The sequence below is a fragment of the Carex rostrata genome, chromosome 9 (assembly GCF_964058835.1).
Source record: "Carex rostrata chromosome 9, lpCarRost1.2, whole genome shotgun sequence".
Lineage (NCBI taxonomy): Eukaryota > Viridiplantae > Streptophyta > Magnoliopsida > Poales > Cyperaceae > Carex > Carex rostrata.
Genome location: NC_135926.1, coordinates 7,768,563 through 7,785,883, shown reverse-complemented (window position 1 = coordinate 7,785,883; position 17,321 = coordinate 7,768,563). Strand labels below are relative to the sequence as shown.

At 34.5% G+C, this 17,321-nt stretch overlaps 1 protein-coding gene across 1 annotated transcript; it reads right to left on the bottom strand.

Moving 5' to 3' along the window:
* Positions 1-5,694: 5,694 nt before the first annotated feature.
* LOC144559901 (putative receptor protein kinase ZmPK1) lies at positions 5,695-8,280 on the bottom strand. Its single transcript, XM_078309064.1, has one exon. The coding sequence runs from the start codon at positions 8,233-8,235 to the stop codon at positions 5,842-5,844; it is 2,394 nt and encodes a 797-aa protein (XP_078165190.1). The 5' UTR covers positions 8,236-8,280; the 3' UTR covers positions 5,695-5,841.
* Between the last annotated feature and the right edge of the window lie 9,041 nt (positions 8,281-17,321).

Genomic DNA, 17,321 nt, shown 5'->3' with positions numbered 1-17,321 from the left:
GTATGTGGTTGTCAGACGGATAAGATACCGCCAAGCAATTAATTGGAAATAATCGGAAATAATCAGCCATAATTGGGAATACTTAGTCGATTAGTTGAAAAAATTCATGACGGTTTAATCATTGCCAACGAGGCAACGACTAATCGACCTAAATGAACGTTTTCCAAGGGGAGGAAGGACCCTTGGAAATAAAATCGGATTTGTTAACACATTTAACAATTTCCAACGACAGGCCCATGGAAATGGTAGCGCATGGAAATCTCCCATATCTACCATTCGAAATGTTTCTTATCCATGCACCCTTGGAAATATTTTTGCATGACTCATGACCCGCTAAACAGACCTAATACTATATTTTATTGAGAGCCCATGAAAATACCTCACTCCAAGTGCATGGAAATAAAATGGAAGCAGTGAGGCATATTATTTTATAGTGAGGCTCATGGAAAGGCTGGAGCACAATGTCCTTGGAAATATTTTGTTAATTCAGTTTGTATTATTTTATTGTTAGACATATTATTTCCATGAGACCACTGTTTAAAAAGTTTAGTTCCTAGAGACAAAGGTTTATGTTTATTTGAGATGCCCCTTTGAATATTTAACAAATTAAATCATAACAGCAAGCAATATTTAATTGACTTATATTAAAGGAAACATTTGATTGAAAACATAAATGTTAATTAGGTCTTTGTAGTAGGCAAATGTATACTAGTATCGTGCCCGTGCGTTGCAACGGAAACATATTATAAAAGAATAAAAAACAATTCTTATATAAGATGACACATTTTTAATGTATAACAGTTTAACCATTCTCATACAAAATCTAAGAAACATAATCTTAAATGGATCGGCAGAACAACCATTTAACAATAAGTTTTAAGTTTGTAAAGTTATTTTCTTTACCTTGAAGCATTAAATTTCATATTAAGACAAGTATATAATACACACATTCATGTTTCCACTGTATAATAACTTAGGATCGCAATTATTCCTCAAACATTATAATAAAAGAATAATAGTCAGTTTTTTTACAGCCTTGTTTAGTCACATTATGCTAGTACCCAATGTATTCTGGTGCTTAATAAAATTTGAACTGAATTATTTGACTGAAACACTATATGCTTAAAGAAAAGAATGTTACAAGACCAAATATGCCGGCTATCACAACTATAAAAGTTGCAGTAATTAGAAGGAGCTCAAAAAGGTGCTTCTTTATTTTAGGATATTTGAAAAGGACCGTTGATCACAACTTAGAGAAGTAATCAAAGGTCATATGATATTTGCAAAGCAAGGGGACCAGACATTGTATTTGGGCTTCATATATTGGATTATCCTCAATAAAATAATAAATAATAATAAAGAGAAACTTGGGGCTAGATTCTAGACCCCTATTTTTCCTTTAAATTAAAAAAGAAAGAAAGAGAGAGAGATTATATATGCCCGCTGTTTTGCTCGGCTGGGGAACCATTTCATCATTTTAAGAACTTAGGCCCCAGAAATATATTTGATTGACGATTTTGATGTGTAAAAAAATTAGATGGGGAAATAGCCGCGGAAATAAACTTGTGCTTGTGATATACGTTCGTCTTGTCTTGAATGAATTCCACAAAATATGACAATGTATGAACTATTGAAGGTGATGTCATTACCTTGTTAGAGTTGGATTTAGATGTAAAATTCACACATTTGTGAAATAGCAAGGAAAAGGTTCTTTAACAATGATTTTTTTCGTGGTTTTTGCTAATTTCCAATTTAACGAGATTTCATCTCGGTCTACATTAGAATGCTGTAAATTTATGTTCAAATGTTTTTTTTTTTGTTATTAAAAACAATGATAGACTAATATTCAGCATGTTTCTTTGAACAACAATGACATGACATTGCTAAATCTGAAAAAATAGATTTTGTCTAAATAGTCAATCTAATTCGCTATAGTGGAGTCATAAAATTTCAACTGTGATCAAATCATAAGATGAAAATTATCAAATCTGATTTTTTTTTCCAAACAAACAAATTTGTGGGCCGGTATGCCAACTTTCATTTAAAAAAAAAAGAAAAAGGTAACAGTAAGTTATAATTAAAAAAAATACGAACAGAAAATATAATATAGCCTACAAACATAAAGTAAGTTTTAATTAAAATAACAACATTTTATCTATTCCACAGATCAATCATCTATCTAAAAGAAGGAAAAACTTAATTTAGAACTTACCATGTTGAAAATAACTTGTTCGTTACCTAGTCTACATGCAATCCTAACAATCTAGCAAACTCAAGCCACTTATTTTCAATATGTTTTTCTTCATTCCCTTCTTTGAATTTGCTTGTCAACATTTCATCAAACGAAGAAATAGCGAATTTGACTGGCGGTTCCGCGATCTTCTACAACCATACATCTGTGTATGCATGTAACGAGTGGCAGCGCTGGCTGTAATTACTTTGAACTTTTTACCGTCTGATTTCTGAAAGAGTTCTTTGACTATCAAAATTAATTTTAATACGATATAGTCTGATAATTTAGTCAAGACTAAGCACAGAAATAAACTTAGCCATATCCGTCTAAAAATTTTTTTTTTTTTTTGGGTATAATGGCCGTAGGCTCGCTGTAGTGTACATCATTGTTGTAAATAACAGTATGCGGTTGTCGGACGGACAAGGTACCACCAAGCAATTAATCGAGAATAATAGGAAATAATCAGCCATAATTGGGAATACTCGGTCGATTAGTCGAAAAAATTCATGACGGTTTAATTATCGCCAACAACTAATCGGCCTAAATGAACGTTTTTTACAACCACTGCTAGAATTTTCGCTTTTTTCATGAGCAATATATGTTATTTCCAAGGGGAGGAAGGGCCCTTGGAAATAAAATCGGGTTTGCTGACACATTTAACAATTTTCAACGCCAGGCCTACGAAAATGGTAGCGCATGGAAATCCCTCATGTCTGCCATTGGAAATGTTTCTTATCCACCCTTGGAAATACTTTTGCATGACCCATGGTCCGCTAAACATACCAAATACTATATTTTATTGAGAGCTCATGAAAATACCTCACCCTCAGCGCATGGAAATAAAATGGAAGCAGTGAGACATATTATTTCCATGAGACTACCCTTGGAAATGTTTTGGTAAGTCTGTATATATTATTTTATAGTGAGGCTCATGGAAATGCTGTAGCACAATGTCCTTGAAAATATTTTGTTGATTCAGTTTATATTATTTTATATTGAGGCTTATGAAAATGCTAGAGCACAATGTCCTTGGAAATATTTTGTTGATTCAGTTTATATTATTTTATTGTTAGACATATTATTTCCATGAAACCACTATTGAAAAAGTTTAGTTCCTAGAAACATAAACGTTTCTGTTTATTTGAGATGCCCCTTTTAATATTTAACAAAATTAAATCACAACAGCAAGCAATATTTAATTAAGTTATATAAAAGGAAATATTTGATTGAAAACATAAATGTTAATTAGGTCTTTGTAGTAGGCAAACATATACTAGTATCGTGCCCGTGTGTTGCAACGAAAACATATTATAAGAGAATAAAAAACAATTCTTATATAAGATGACGCATTTTTAATGTATAACAATTTAACCATTCTCATACAAAATCCAAGAAACATAAACATAAATGGATCGGCAGGGAAACCATTTAACAATAAGTTTTAAGTTTGTAAAGTTCTTTTCTCTACCTTGAAACATTAAATTTAATATTAAGACAAGTATATAATACACACATTCATGTTTCCAATGTATAATAGCTTAGGATCACAATTGTTCCTCAAACATTATAATAAAAGAATAATAAGTCAGCCTTTTTACAACTTGTTTAGTCACATTAAGCTAGTACCCAATGTATTCTGGTGCTTAATAAAATTTGGACTGAATTATTTGACTGAGACACTATATCCTTAAAGAAAATAATGTTATAACACCAAATATGCCGGCTATCACAACTATAAAAGTTGTAGTAGTTAGGAGGAGTTCAAATTTTTGTCAGTCAAATAATATTTTATTGGTGTTATAGCCGGCTATCACACCAAACATCCAGTCTTTAAAACGTAATTTTAATATAATATCATGTTGAGCGATTCGCATTGCTAATGAAGTAGATGTATAGGTTTGAACGGTTTGGATTCAAAAACTTTGTGAGCTTAAAAAGATCCTACTTCTACTCAATAAATTATACCAAGGTTTTGGAAGAAAGTGAATACCATTCTCGAAGGGCTAAGATTTTAACCTAATTTTTTTTTATTAACATTACAATTTTAAAAACAAAAGAATATATGGTAATTAATTAAATTGCTAAATAAAATATAGTCTTTTTTTTTTTTGCATGGTACAATATCCGTAGGCCAAAACCAAAAGCATTACATCAGTGAGAAACACTAGATATGTAAAAATGAGAATCTATCTCTAATGATCAGAATTAACCTCACCAAAATATAGTCCTAAGTATATCCTTTAAAGACTGGATGTTTGATTGGGCACTGGAGAGCTTAATTATTATTTGATTGTGGGAATTATCCAACCAAATCTTTGTCAGCATACTATCTTGACCGCCGGTCCACTTAATTTGTAACGTGAAGCCAGGGTTTGGATTCTGGAACATGAGGTTTGACCAATCGCTATATATTGAGACGGGTCATATCGAGGTGAACGTGGTTAATTAACTAGAATTTGTGTATCATGTTATCTTGCAGGTAATTATAAAATCTAAAATTGTATATATTCAAAAACTCACAAATTTACCTAACTTATTTACTTGTATATTATTACTCATTTTAAATTTTAAAATTACCCATTTTACCCTTATTAATAAATCCTTTCCTCTCCTTCACCCTCTCCCTCACCCTCTCCCTCTCTCTCTCTCTCTCTCTCTCTCTCTCTCAACAGGTGTCCGTATGGGCATCATTGGCTCACACAATTGTGAGATAAAAACACATAAATAAAGACACTGATATGGGGAGGGGGGGGGGGGTAGAAGAGACCGGGAAGATGATATAACAGCAAAATTAAAATTGCATGTATCATGTGGATTCTTATACAAAATAGTTTAAAACCATGAAATAAAAACTACTTGCAAACATACGTCCATAAATATCAAATTTGTTTCTTCAGATCGACTATTTGAAGATTGAAAATACAAAAGTGAATTATAAGCATATGTCCTCATATGCTTATAAAAGTAGAGTAGCTAACCATTATATATATATATATATATAGGAGTTAGCTACGGTGCTACACGTAGCATAGAGTAACAAAATTTTACAATTTTTAGAATTTTTTTTACTATTTTTTTAGATAGATAGAAAATCACTTAATCTTAAAATTTTGTACCATTTAGATCAAGTGATTTTCTACCTATCTAGAAAATCATGCCGTGAGCCCGTGACGAACCAAAGTGTGGTTCTTCTTATTAGTTTCTTCAACTCATTTGTTTTGGATTCCTATTAATTCCATATATAAATTATTGTGGTCTCCGATTAATAGTCTTATATAAAACATAATTTATTGTGGTTCTTAGTCGCTCTGCATGTTCTTAATTAACATGCAGAGGAACTGCACTGGTCCAGTGGTGCCGGAAGATATTTTGAAAATGGTTTTTTTTTTAAGGTACCGGAAGATATTTGAAATAAGAAGATAAAGTAGTTCAAAACTTCTTAAGAAAAAACATTAATCATATATGACAAAAAGCAAAACCATAATAGAGCATAACAAAGTACATCTTTTCTATTATCCAACTCCTTAAAATTTTACATGAGAATTTAATCATAATAACAACCAAGTTGTAAACACAAAAGTTGACACCTTCACAAACTCTGCAAATTTTTACCATGAGTCAAGTGAAAGTTCATCTCTCTCCGCAAAAACAGAGAGATGCTTGACTACTTCATCCATAGTTGGTCTCTGATTTCCTTCTTCCTCGAGACAAGTCATGGCAACACGTAGCATTGTGGCCGCTTGTTCAAGGTCTACCTGTCCCTGCAATCTGACATCTACTAGACCTGTTATTGCTGATTCATCCCTATACGCCAAAACTTGCTTCACAGCATCAGCAAAATTCCTTAAACCCATCTCCTGTCCATCATTTAAAATCCCACCTGATACTCGACTACCGGTTACTATTTCCAATAGCACAACCCCATAACTATACACATCAACTTTCGATGTTATTGGTAGACTCAGTGCCCATTCAGGGGCCATATAACCGATTGTACCTCTCATGTGAGAGAAGTTGAAATCTGGCCCGTCTCGCTTCAACAACTTAGCTAACCCGAAATCTGCAATCTTCGGCTCAAAATCACTTGTTAAGAGAATGTTCTCAGGCTTCACATCACAATGTATGATCCATTCAAAGCACTCGTGGTGGAGATATGCGAGCCCCTTGGCAGTGCCTAATGCAATTTTGATCCTCTCTCTCCACTGGAGGGTCATATTGCTCTCGAAAAGATGCTTGTCAAGCGATCGGTTTTTTATGTATTCATAAACCACGAGATATTGTCGACTTTCAGAGCAAAAGCCAAACATCCGAACCAAATTCATGTGGTTAATTTTACCAATCACACTCACCTCTGCCCAAAATTCCTCTTCGCTTTGTGTGACATCAGTTAGTTTTTTCACAGCCACTACTCTCTTGTCATCCAAAACCCCCCTATAAACAACCCCAGAAAAACCTCTTCCGATTTCTTCCTTGAATTTGCCTGTCACCTCCTTTAATTCTCTATATGTAAACCGCCTAAATTGGCTTGATATCATCTTATACCCTTCTTCAACTGATTTTGGTACGTCGGTGTCCTTGAAGAGGTACCACCATCCGATCACAGCTAAAATTATCTCTAGTGCACCCAAAACTGCAGCAAAAACAAATACATATGTCCATTGTAGACCGTTTCGACTTGTATCAAACATGCTTGATGACCCTATGACGATCTCAGAACTACTGTTGGTACAATTGAGACCAGAACGAGTGTCTAAAATTGAGTTATTGGAATCAGTTGGGAGTCTAAGATAAAAATTACCAGGGAAACTCGATACCTTGTTTCCGTTAAAAAGTGTAGCTTTTGGGTAACAAATTCCCTCACCATCTAACCTGTAGCTAAAACCTGTGCAAGTGCAATTTCGCAAGCAGAGAAGCTTGCAATCATGAAATGAAATGCCTTTGGTATTATACAATAGATCAAACCCATAGAAGTCGACTTTTGGGACTTCTACAAACCGAGATTCTGTTTGATTGCAACTAAAACTATATGTAGGTCGACAACCTCTATTCAAATTGCTTGGGTCAATCATCTCGTGACCGGGTAGGCAAGAGCACGTCAGGCCCGGTAAATACTCACATATTGCATTTTGGCCACATAACCCATGCACATTACATGGCTGCTGCATAGCCTCCCATGTAACCACCCATGTTCCGTCTGATGTGTTCAAACTATAAATTCTTAGGTTGCCATCATAATCAACAGTTAATCTCCGTCTAATACCGGGGCCGAAATCACTAGCAAATACAGATAAGCCATCACTAGAAATTAGGCTACCTGTTCCGTTTAGTACTGCTAATCTTGTGCTGTTATAGATGGTACGTCCACTGGCAAACACGTTAGGGGCAGCAGGATTTGGCCAATATATACTAGAGATCTCTGGCCCATTATATATAAGTTTCAGCACATTATCATTATCAAATAAGAACCAATAATAACCTGAACTGATTCCACCTCTCTCCAAAGCCGAGATGACCATAGTTCCTTTTGACAAAGGTTGGTTTGGTAGGAGTGTATCTGTAGGGGAATCAAAAGTTTGCCATATGGTTATATCACGGCTTTTTATTACAAGATTGCCAGTGTTAAGGAGGGAGATGGTTAATTCACCTGAAGAGGTCAGCGAAGTCGACCACACAGTCGATCCATTAACATCCTTTAAAACCAAATTACCATGTCGAAATGACATTTCAGACCCGTGCCCATTAACTGGCGAGTCTCGGTTTGCAGTCCACACTATGGTTTTGTTGATTGAATTGGTAAACCAAATGGAGAAGACGAAGGCATTTGTACCGGCAGAGTAGAAACCACAAGAAAAGGTTTGATCTTGTGAGACAAGAAAGGGTTGGTCATGGTGCTCTACTCGCTGAGAAAAATGTTTGCTGAGACTGGATTGTGGTTTTGCGTAGGAGTTGTGTAAGAGAGAAAAGAATTGAACGAGGAGTAGAAAGAAAAATGAATTTGACATTGATAGCTAAAATGTATGTAAGCGTGTCTGAGAGAGAAAGAGAGAGAGAGAGATGAATATATATGTGTAATAATTCAAGACATAATGTGCTTTTATAATAGAGGTAAGAGGAGTTGACTATGTGCTTCAGTTAGGATCACACCCATTTCCAGGTGTTCCAATCCAAATCCTGATCTGTCACAGATTTTGTGCGAAAATCTGTCATGTCATATTGACAGATGGTGCCCACCAAATTTTCAAAGAAAATTCTAACTGTTACTAATAAAATTCGGTTGGACCAGTGTATCAGTAGATTGTATAAATATATGTTTGAGAGATCAAATCTGACAGTTTAGTGCAGAAGTCCAATAGAATGAATATGAATATTATATTTCCCATGATAACGGACTGAAATCGGGCTCTTAATGGTACTTGGTCTCTCTAATGGTACTAATATCATTGAAACTTTTTAGACATATCTGAACCGTCTATTTCGGACTGGATGATTGAGATGAACCTTGAAGCATACCTATGTCAAACATCAACTTTACATCGACATCCTCCGATTCAAAATATAATTAAAGAGGTCTAATCAAATCTATATTACTGGAGGGAAACCCAACCGTTGTGAAAGCCTGAAAGGAACATACCAGCCGAAATGGGCAATTTTAGAATGCAACAATTTTTTTTTTCTTCCATTTTTATTTTCCTATGATAACAATTTCAGCATCTTTCCCAGAAGGGACGTAATTATTTTGACTTTGGACTATAGATACGGAGGCTCCAATCAGCTCCATACTCTGTAGGGGTGTCAATGGGTACGATACGGACAGGGTGAAACCATTTTCATACCCATAACCACTAAGAATTGATTTTACCCATACCCTACCCATACCCGTTAAGAATTTGTCTTACCCTACCCTACCCATACCCGTTATGATTAACGGGTAACGAAACGGTAGTGGGCGAATAACGAAAATACCAATATAATGGTTCGGACAGCATATGGTCAATTTTGTCATTTGTTACATTCTTTCTTCTAACATTTCATTCCATCTCATTCAATTATTAAATATATATATTCATAGTATAATCTTGAGAAAGTTGACATGTAATGCAAAATTCAGACGCTAACACCTGAGCTGACATTAATGCATTACTTATTTAGACCAAACAATACATTATTGCCAGAAAATAAGGTGAGGATATATTTTCTTTGAAACTTGGAATATTTTTATTTGTAGAATTGAGAAAAAGGCAATAACGATGAATAAGGAAGAAAACAAGGAAATGAATTCGTTGATATATATGTCTCTAGCGTTGATACAGGCATACAACAATATGAAAAGAAGAAAAATAAATAAATTGGATATAATATTGATATATTTATATATAATATATTTCATATAATTACCCATTACCCAACGGGTATGATATCTCCATATTATATCTAAATTACGGCCCTGATTTACACTGAAACCTGTGCTTTAAAGCTTATAAATGTGGACTTTTTACTTGTATTTCGATGAAATGTGGTACTGTTATGCTTTGTTTGGTATTTTGCAGGAAAAAGAGCAAAAAACTAGATCTGACTACTTTTCATACGGCCCATGTGACATTCTGTACGGACCGTATGAGATCTGCCCAACCACACAGAAGGTTCCACAACAGAGGCACAAAGTCTCCAAGTCAAGGCACAGGCATACAGTCCGTACGGGATCCCGTACGGACCGTACGACGCTAATTCGAAAAATCCAGGTGGAATCTGAAATGAAAGCCTCTGGGGACGTGATCTGGGGCATTAAAGGAGAGATTCCACACCAAAAAAAGGGGAGATTGAACTGGAACTTGGACAACCTTTCTTGGAGCAAAAGACAAGAGGAGGAGAAGAGGAAGAGAGGTGAAAAACGCGAGTTTGCAACGGATCTTCGGATTTTCCACTGTTTTGTCATAAACTCTTTCATCTCTTGTTATTTGTGTTATCTTGTGAACATGAGTAGCTAATTTACTTTGTTTTTAGGGCTAAGATGTAGTTTCTAGTTTGGCTTTGTTTGTATGCCACTTGGGTTTTGTGTTGAATGCTTCGTTTTTACCTTGTTGTGTAGTATTTTGATTGCTTTATTTGTGCTTGCTTGAATTGATTAGTCATCTCGTTAGATGAATGCGCATATCTAAGTGTTAGGAGCCAAGTCTATGATTTTTAATCCAACCGAATAAAGTATATGAAGTAGGGTGAAACCAAGGAGTACCCGAAAGGTGAAACTTTCCTTGAGGCGAAAGTCCTTGGATACTTTTAGTAAACCGACAAGTAACTTAGATAAATTAGGCCAAAATGCGAAAGTTGAGGTTTAACACATCTAAGAGGGAAGTATTTGAGTCCGGTAATCGGGTACTAGGCCAAAATGTGAAATTTGAGATTAGGTATCTAGATCTGATCGATAGAAACCCTAAACATTAGTATCAACACAGAAAACAGTAGCTGAAACATCAACTTGGGGTCCCATACGGACCGTATGGGAATCTGTACGGGCCGTATGCCTCGGGGCTGAACAGAAATGAAATCTGAACCCTGGAAACGTCTTTTTATCAATTGAAAACAACTTCAATTCTCTTTTATTGTCTTTTAAACTTGTCATAAATCAGTAGAATTGTTAGAACTAAACCAAACCAATTTCTCTCACTTCTAGAATCTTAAGTGATTTGAGGATAAGTCCGGTCGTTTTTTTCCGTCCCTGTGGATCGATACCTGAGCATACTCATCGATAGGATAGTACACTTGCTGTCTGATTTGACAGAGTATAACAAAGGTTTAAAAGGTATAGCTTGCTATACAGAAACTTTGTAGCATATATTCTGTGCGAACAGGGTACGAAATAACCTTTACCCGTACCCATACCCGTTTATCTAACGAAAAAACAAATCTTTACCCATACCCATACCCAATAAACTAACGAAAAAAAAACCTTAGCCATACCCGTCTTATCGAATACGATACGGGTAGGGTAAACGGGTGTCATTGACACCCCTAATACTCTGGTATCAGCCTCTCAGCAGTCAGTACACGACGAAATTTGTGTCAGTTTCATAACAGAAGTTGCAGGTAGAGTGAAAAAAATGTAACGTGCCATGCCGTGCTGTGATTAACACGCCGTGACTTTGGTCTCGTGCCATATCATGTCTTGACTAAGTGAACAGTGACCCGTGCCGTGCCGTAATTAAAATGTCAAGGAGTGGTCACGGCACGCGATTGGTCATGTGCCGTGTCCAAACATATATAACTGGTCACGTTTCTCACGTTTAACTATTTTTTCATAATTTAAGTTAGTTTCTTCAAGATTCATCATTTGATTAAGACCTAACAGTCCTAATTACACGCGACTCGCGTGATTACGTGCTGTGTCGTGACTGGATCTTTCCCGTGCCATGACCAAATTGTTAAGAGGTGGTCATGGCACACGACACATGAGTCACTGCACGGAATAGTAACACGTGCCGTGCTGTTCCGTGATGGAGCCAGCTCCGCCGTGCCATTTTTCCCACACTAGTTCCAGACGAATTTACATTCTCTCATAATCTTTTACAATTAGTAGATCTGGACCGTTCTTTTTAACTTGGTACGAATCTTAAAGCTCAATAATACTGTCCCCTCAGCTAACTTGAATTTCAAATCGGATGTGATTTAATCTCAGAGGGTAATCCTCTACGAATCCGTTCTAGGCCGGGTGATTTTTGGATATATATATTTGTTAGTTTGTAATAATCTATAAGTTATCATATAAAACTTTATTCATGAATTGAATGATTAATAAATTGTCATTTTGTTGTCTTGAGTATTATTGCATTTATGAATCATTTCTTTTACTGACTAGAATCAATAACTGAAATTGTGAAACTTCATAATATAGATGATATATATTCTTAAAAGTCTCTAACCGAGGTAATTAGCAGGAACACTAATTAACCATTACAAGGTTAGTATGTGGATTAAAAGATGGTTAAGTTTTACAAATCATTTGACAAAAGATGTCATTTTAATCACATAGATACATGTTCCAGGAACATGGTATTTGACAGACCCCAAATGAAACATTGAATGGAATTGTGTTCATGTCATTAATGTTTTCATTCAATGTTAAGTTCTAAAGTATGAGGTATTCATCTTTCCTACTAAGAGATGTGTATGTGTGATTGTTATCTAACGCTGTCGGTAAAACGCAGTCATAACGGTAACTCTTCGGTACACATAGCTTAGCTGAGGTAGTGATGGTTTACCAAAAGTACTATTGTCCCTCGTATCTCTATATGAGTTATAACATCACTGGGCCCCTTGGTAAAATAAGATTATCTGCTAGTGATATAATTGCAAGAGTAATTATATTTGATAATCTGCTCAATATCAAGAAAAGATTAAGTTTATAAGGATGACGCATACCTATCTCGAAAGAATTAACACAAGTAAAATAATTTACTGGATCGTGGTATTGTATAGTACAGCATCATCAGTGTAATTGGATGGTCATAATGCAGATGTCAAATGCCTCTTATGATTATAGAAGCTAAAACAGTTTTAATTCTATTTACCAACATAACATAGATCCTATTGGGTGACACCGTATAGGAGCTAATCGGACAATATTATTGATTATAATTAATATTTAGTTGATTATAATTAATTATATGTGTTATAATTAAATTATAAATTTCATATAAGATGACAAGCAGAAACAAACGGTTAATTTATAAACGTGCACGACACGTATAAAAGTTACCGAAACAACAACCGCAAGAAATATAATTGTTCAAAATAATTATATGGATATTAATTGAATTTGAACCGAGGGCATTTTGGAAAATGTAGAGTATAATTCGGTATCATTATAAAAGAGTATAAATGGATCCCTCATCTTTTAATATATACATATTAAATTTTTTTTAATATATAAAAACTATTTTTTGCCCCCCTTGGATTCTAGTGCCTGAGCCGAGCCTGTCCACATGAACTATAGAATAAAAACAACATATTGTTTGTGCGTTGTATGAAGCCGAACTACTCGCATGAAGCATATTGTTTAATAATTTTGCAATTTTTAAGTTTTATATTCTTAATTATAATTGTAATTACAATATGATGTAATATCTTTAATCAAAAATTATTTTATATTTATGTAATTGAAATTACAATTATCATATCAACATCTGTAATTGTTGTACGTACAAGTGTCATGAAAATACTTTTAGATTTTAGAAATCAAATCGAAATGTATATATGGCCATCCCGGGTTGAACTAGGTGATCAATCAGCCAATACATAAATTATGTCGCCAGCATATGAGCTAATTTAATTAACTTCAAGCAAGATTAATTACCTATATATATATTAATTATTCCTGGACTTGAGCTTGACCCTAATTAATCATCTACAAGTTTATTTAATCAGTTTTAATTAGGGGTGTCAACGGGTACGGTAAGGATCGGGTGAAAGCATTTTCATACCCGTGTCCGTCACAAATTATCTTTACCTGTACCTTACCCTTACCCGTTACAAATTGCCTTACCGGACCCTACCCTTATGCATTGTAGTTGTCGAATAACGAAACGGTAGCGGGTAAATAATGGTTAATACTTGTATAATAATTATTTTCTATTATTTATTAAATAAAACACTAGCTAAGACACATTTATTTGTCACATATATAACCACATTACTAATATGAAAATTAATTCCAACTAAATTATTTTTTATCAAAACACAAATATCTTTGTTCTTTAATTAAAAAAAAAACAGGCATGCAAATAAAAGTAAGATGATCAATTATTAAAGTGCTTTAATTGTGAATTATGATTAACACATCTACATAAATGGTCAATTGTTCAAGTTAGAAAATTTAATAAATTTTATTTTCCAAGATCAAGAGTAGTTGCCAGTTGGACAGTTGGAAATAAATAATAATTCAATCCTCATTAAGATATAAGAAATTATATATATATATATATAGAGTTAGGCTGGGGTGCTATGGATAGCATAGTGGCCTCTATGCTACGGTTCAATATTCGAGTTTTCAAAATCCAAACGGTCGATCTGAACCGTTCATCTTATTCTCCATATTAATATCTGCTTGGAGACCAAATTTTACATTTTTCTGAATTTTTTTTACTATTTATTAAGTATTTTACAAAATTGTTGATCCAACGGTGGCTGCACAAAACAGTAAAACCGTTGGATTAGCGATTTTCAAAGTGGCTTAATAAATAGTAAAAAATTCAGAAAATTATAAAATTTGGTCTCCAAGCAGATATTAATATGGAGAATAAGATGAACGGTTCGGATCGACCGTTTGGATTTTGAAAACTCGAATATTGAGCCGTAGCATAGAGGCCGCTATGCTATCCATAGCACCCCAGCCTAACTCTCTATATATATATATATATAGAGGTTGGCTAAGATCAAAGTGGTAGTTCCTGAGCTTTGGTGCTACCAATTCGTTTTTTAATTTTTAAAGTTTAAAACGTCGATCCGAACCGTTCAAATTGTTCTCCATATTAAATTGTGCTTGGAGACCAAATTTTACATTTTTCTGAATTTTTTTACTATTTATTAAGCCACTTTGAAAACAGCTGATCCAATGGTGGCTTCTGATTTTACTGTTTTGTTAAGCCACCGTTGGATCAACGATTTTCAAAGTGGCTTAATAAATAGTAAAATAAATCAGAAAAATATAAAATTTGGTCTCCAAGCACAATTTAATATGGAGAACAACTTGAACGGTTCGGATCGACATTTTGAACTTTGAAAATTGAAAAACGAATTGGTAGCACCAAAGCTCAGGAACTACCACTTTGATCTTAGCCAACCTCTATATATATATATATATAGAGAGAGAGAGAGAGTGACTAATGTGCATTCGAGTGTATATGGCCCAAAATACATACGGTTCAAATTTGACTTTTCAAAATCCAAACGGTCGATCCAAACCATTCATCTTGTTCTCCATATTAATATGTGCTTGGAGACCAAATTTTACATTTTTCTGAATTTTTTTTACTATTTATTAAGTATTTTACAAAATTGTTGATCCAACAGTAGCTGCACAAAACAGTAAAATTAGCAGCCACCATTGGATCAACAATTTTGTAAAATACTTAATAAATAGTAAAAAAATTCAGAAAAATGTAAATTTGGTCTCCAAGAACATATTAATATATATATAGAGAGAGAGAGAGTGACTAATGTGCATTCAAATGTATATGACCCGAAATACACACGGTCCAAATTCAACTTTTCAAAATCCAAACGGTCGATCCGAACCCTTCATCTTGTTCTCCATATTAATATGTGCTTGGAGACCAAATTTTACATTTTTCTGAATTTGTTTACTATTTATTAAGTATTTTACAAAATTGTTGATCCAACGGTGGCTGCTGATTTTACTGTTTTGTTAAGCCACCGTTGGATCAAAAATTTTGTAAAATACTTAATAAATAGTAAAAATATTCAGAAAAATATAAAATTTGGTCTCCAAGCACATATTAATATGGAGAACAAGATGAACGGTTCGGATCGACCGTTTAGATTTTGAAAAGTCGAATGTGGACCGTATGTATTTCGGTCCATATACATTCGAATGCACATTAGTCACTCAATATATATATATATATATATATATAGATATATATATATATATAGAGAGAGAGAGAGAGAGATGGGCTTGGGTGAGACGCGGAGTATACGCGTTTGGTGCTCCATAGTACATTTTAGCCATTTTGAAAATCCAAACAACCGATCCGAACCGCTCAAATTTTACATTTTTTTTAAATTTGTTTACTATTTATTAAGTCATTTTGAAAATCGCTGATCCGGTGGTCCAGAAATTTTTACAGTTTTTACTGTTCACCCGGATTTTCAGATTTTCAAAGTGGCTTAATAAATAGTAAAAAAATTCCAAAAAATATAAAATTTGGTCTCCAAGCACATTTCAATATAGAGATCACATCTAACGGTTCGGATTGGTTGTTTGGACTTTCAAAATGAACATATGACTTATAGATATTTTGAGTCTCAATGTCACACCCCGAGACAACCCGCCACGTATTTACACGTAAGGCGTGTGCACATCACATACATTATCAATAATAAATATTCATGCAACATTTGAAAGTCAATCAAGTCTTCCAACACTACAATTAATTTGAGTACATAATACACATTCAACATAAGATCAAGACAACCATGGCAAACAAACCGATAATTGTCATGTTAGTCAATGTATCCACTTTTAAAGAGAGAACTAGAGTTTAACTAAAAAGAAAATAAAAAGATACTCGAGTCATCTACTCGTTGACCTCCAGATCCTCATCCCTCTTATTCGTGCTCCATGTCGGCCTCGTCATTTCCTGGAACCCACATAAAAGTGGAACGGGTGAGAGATCGAACAGTCTCTCAGTACGGGATTTAGTTCCAGTCCCGGAATTTGTCAAATTCACTTATTAACACAAACAGGATATTAAAATTATATCCTTACGTGCGATCTTACTAATGAATATTTAAAACACACACGCGGTGTCACACCCCAAATCCACCGGGGTCTGACAGGCTGCCGCGTGTATAAATCTAGTGTCACATATACACGCAAGGCAGTGGATCTTTTATATGCATTGCCAGTATCCTCATTTGCTGTCTCCGCGTAATGAACCTGAAAATAATCGGGGAGAGGGGGTGAGAATAAATTCTCAGTGCGAAATTTGCCACAGTTTAGATTATTGGACTTGCAATCAAACTCTATATTCAACAATGAAACCCAACAATAACAGTTCAAACAGATATATATAATCATAAATAACAGAATGCCAATGCTCGACGACAGTTAATCAACCTGAAACACAGTTTACGGAATTTCCAAGATGAGTTTCAAAACACAAAATATATTTGGCTTAACTCGATTCATAACTCAGTTCATTAGGGCTTGTAGCAACTACAGATGTTCTTTCGAGCTGGACCATTATCAAACCCACATCTGTAGGGTTACAGACGCCTAAAGATGGCCAACCAAGCTGGACCCTTTATCAGACACCCATCTGCAATTGCTGTTTGGCTTAACCATTTCCTAAGG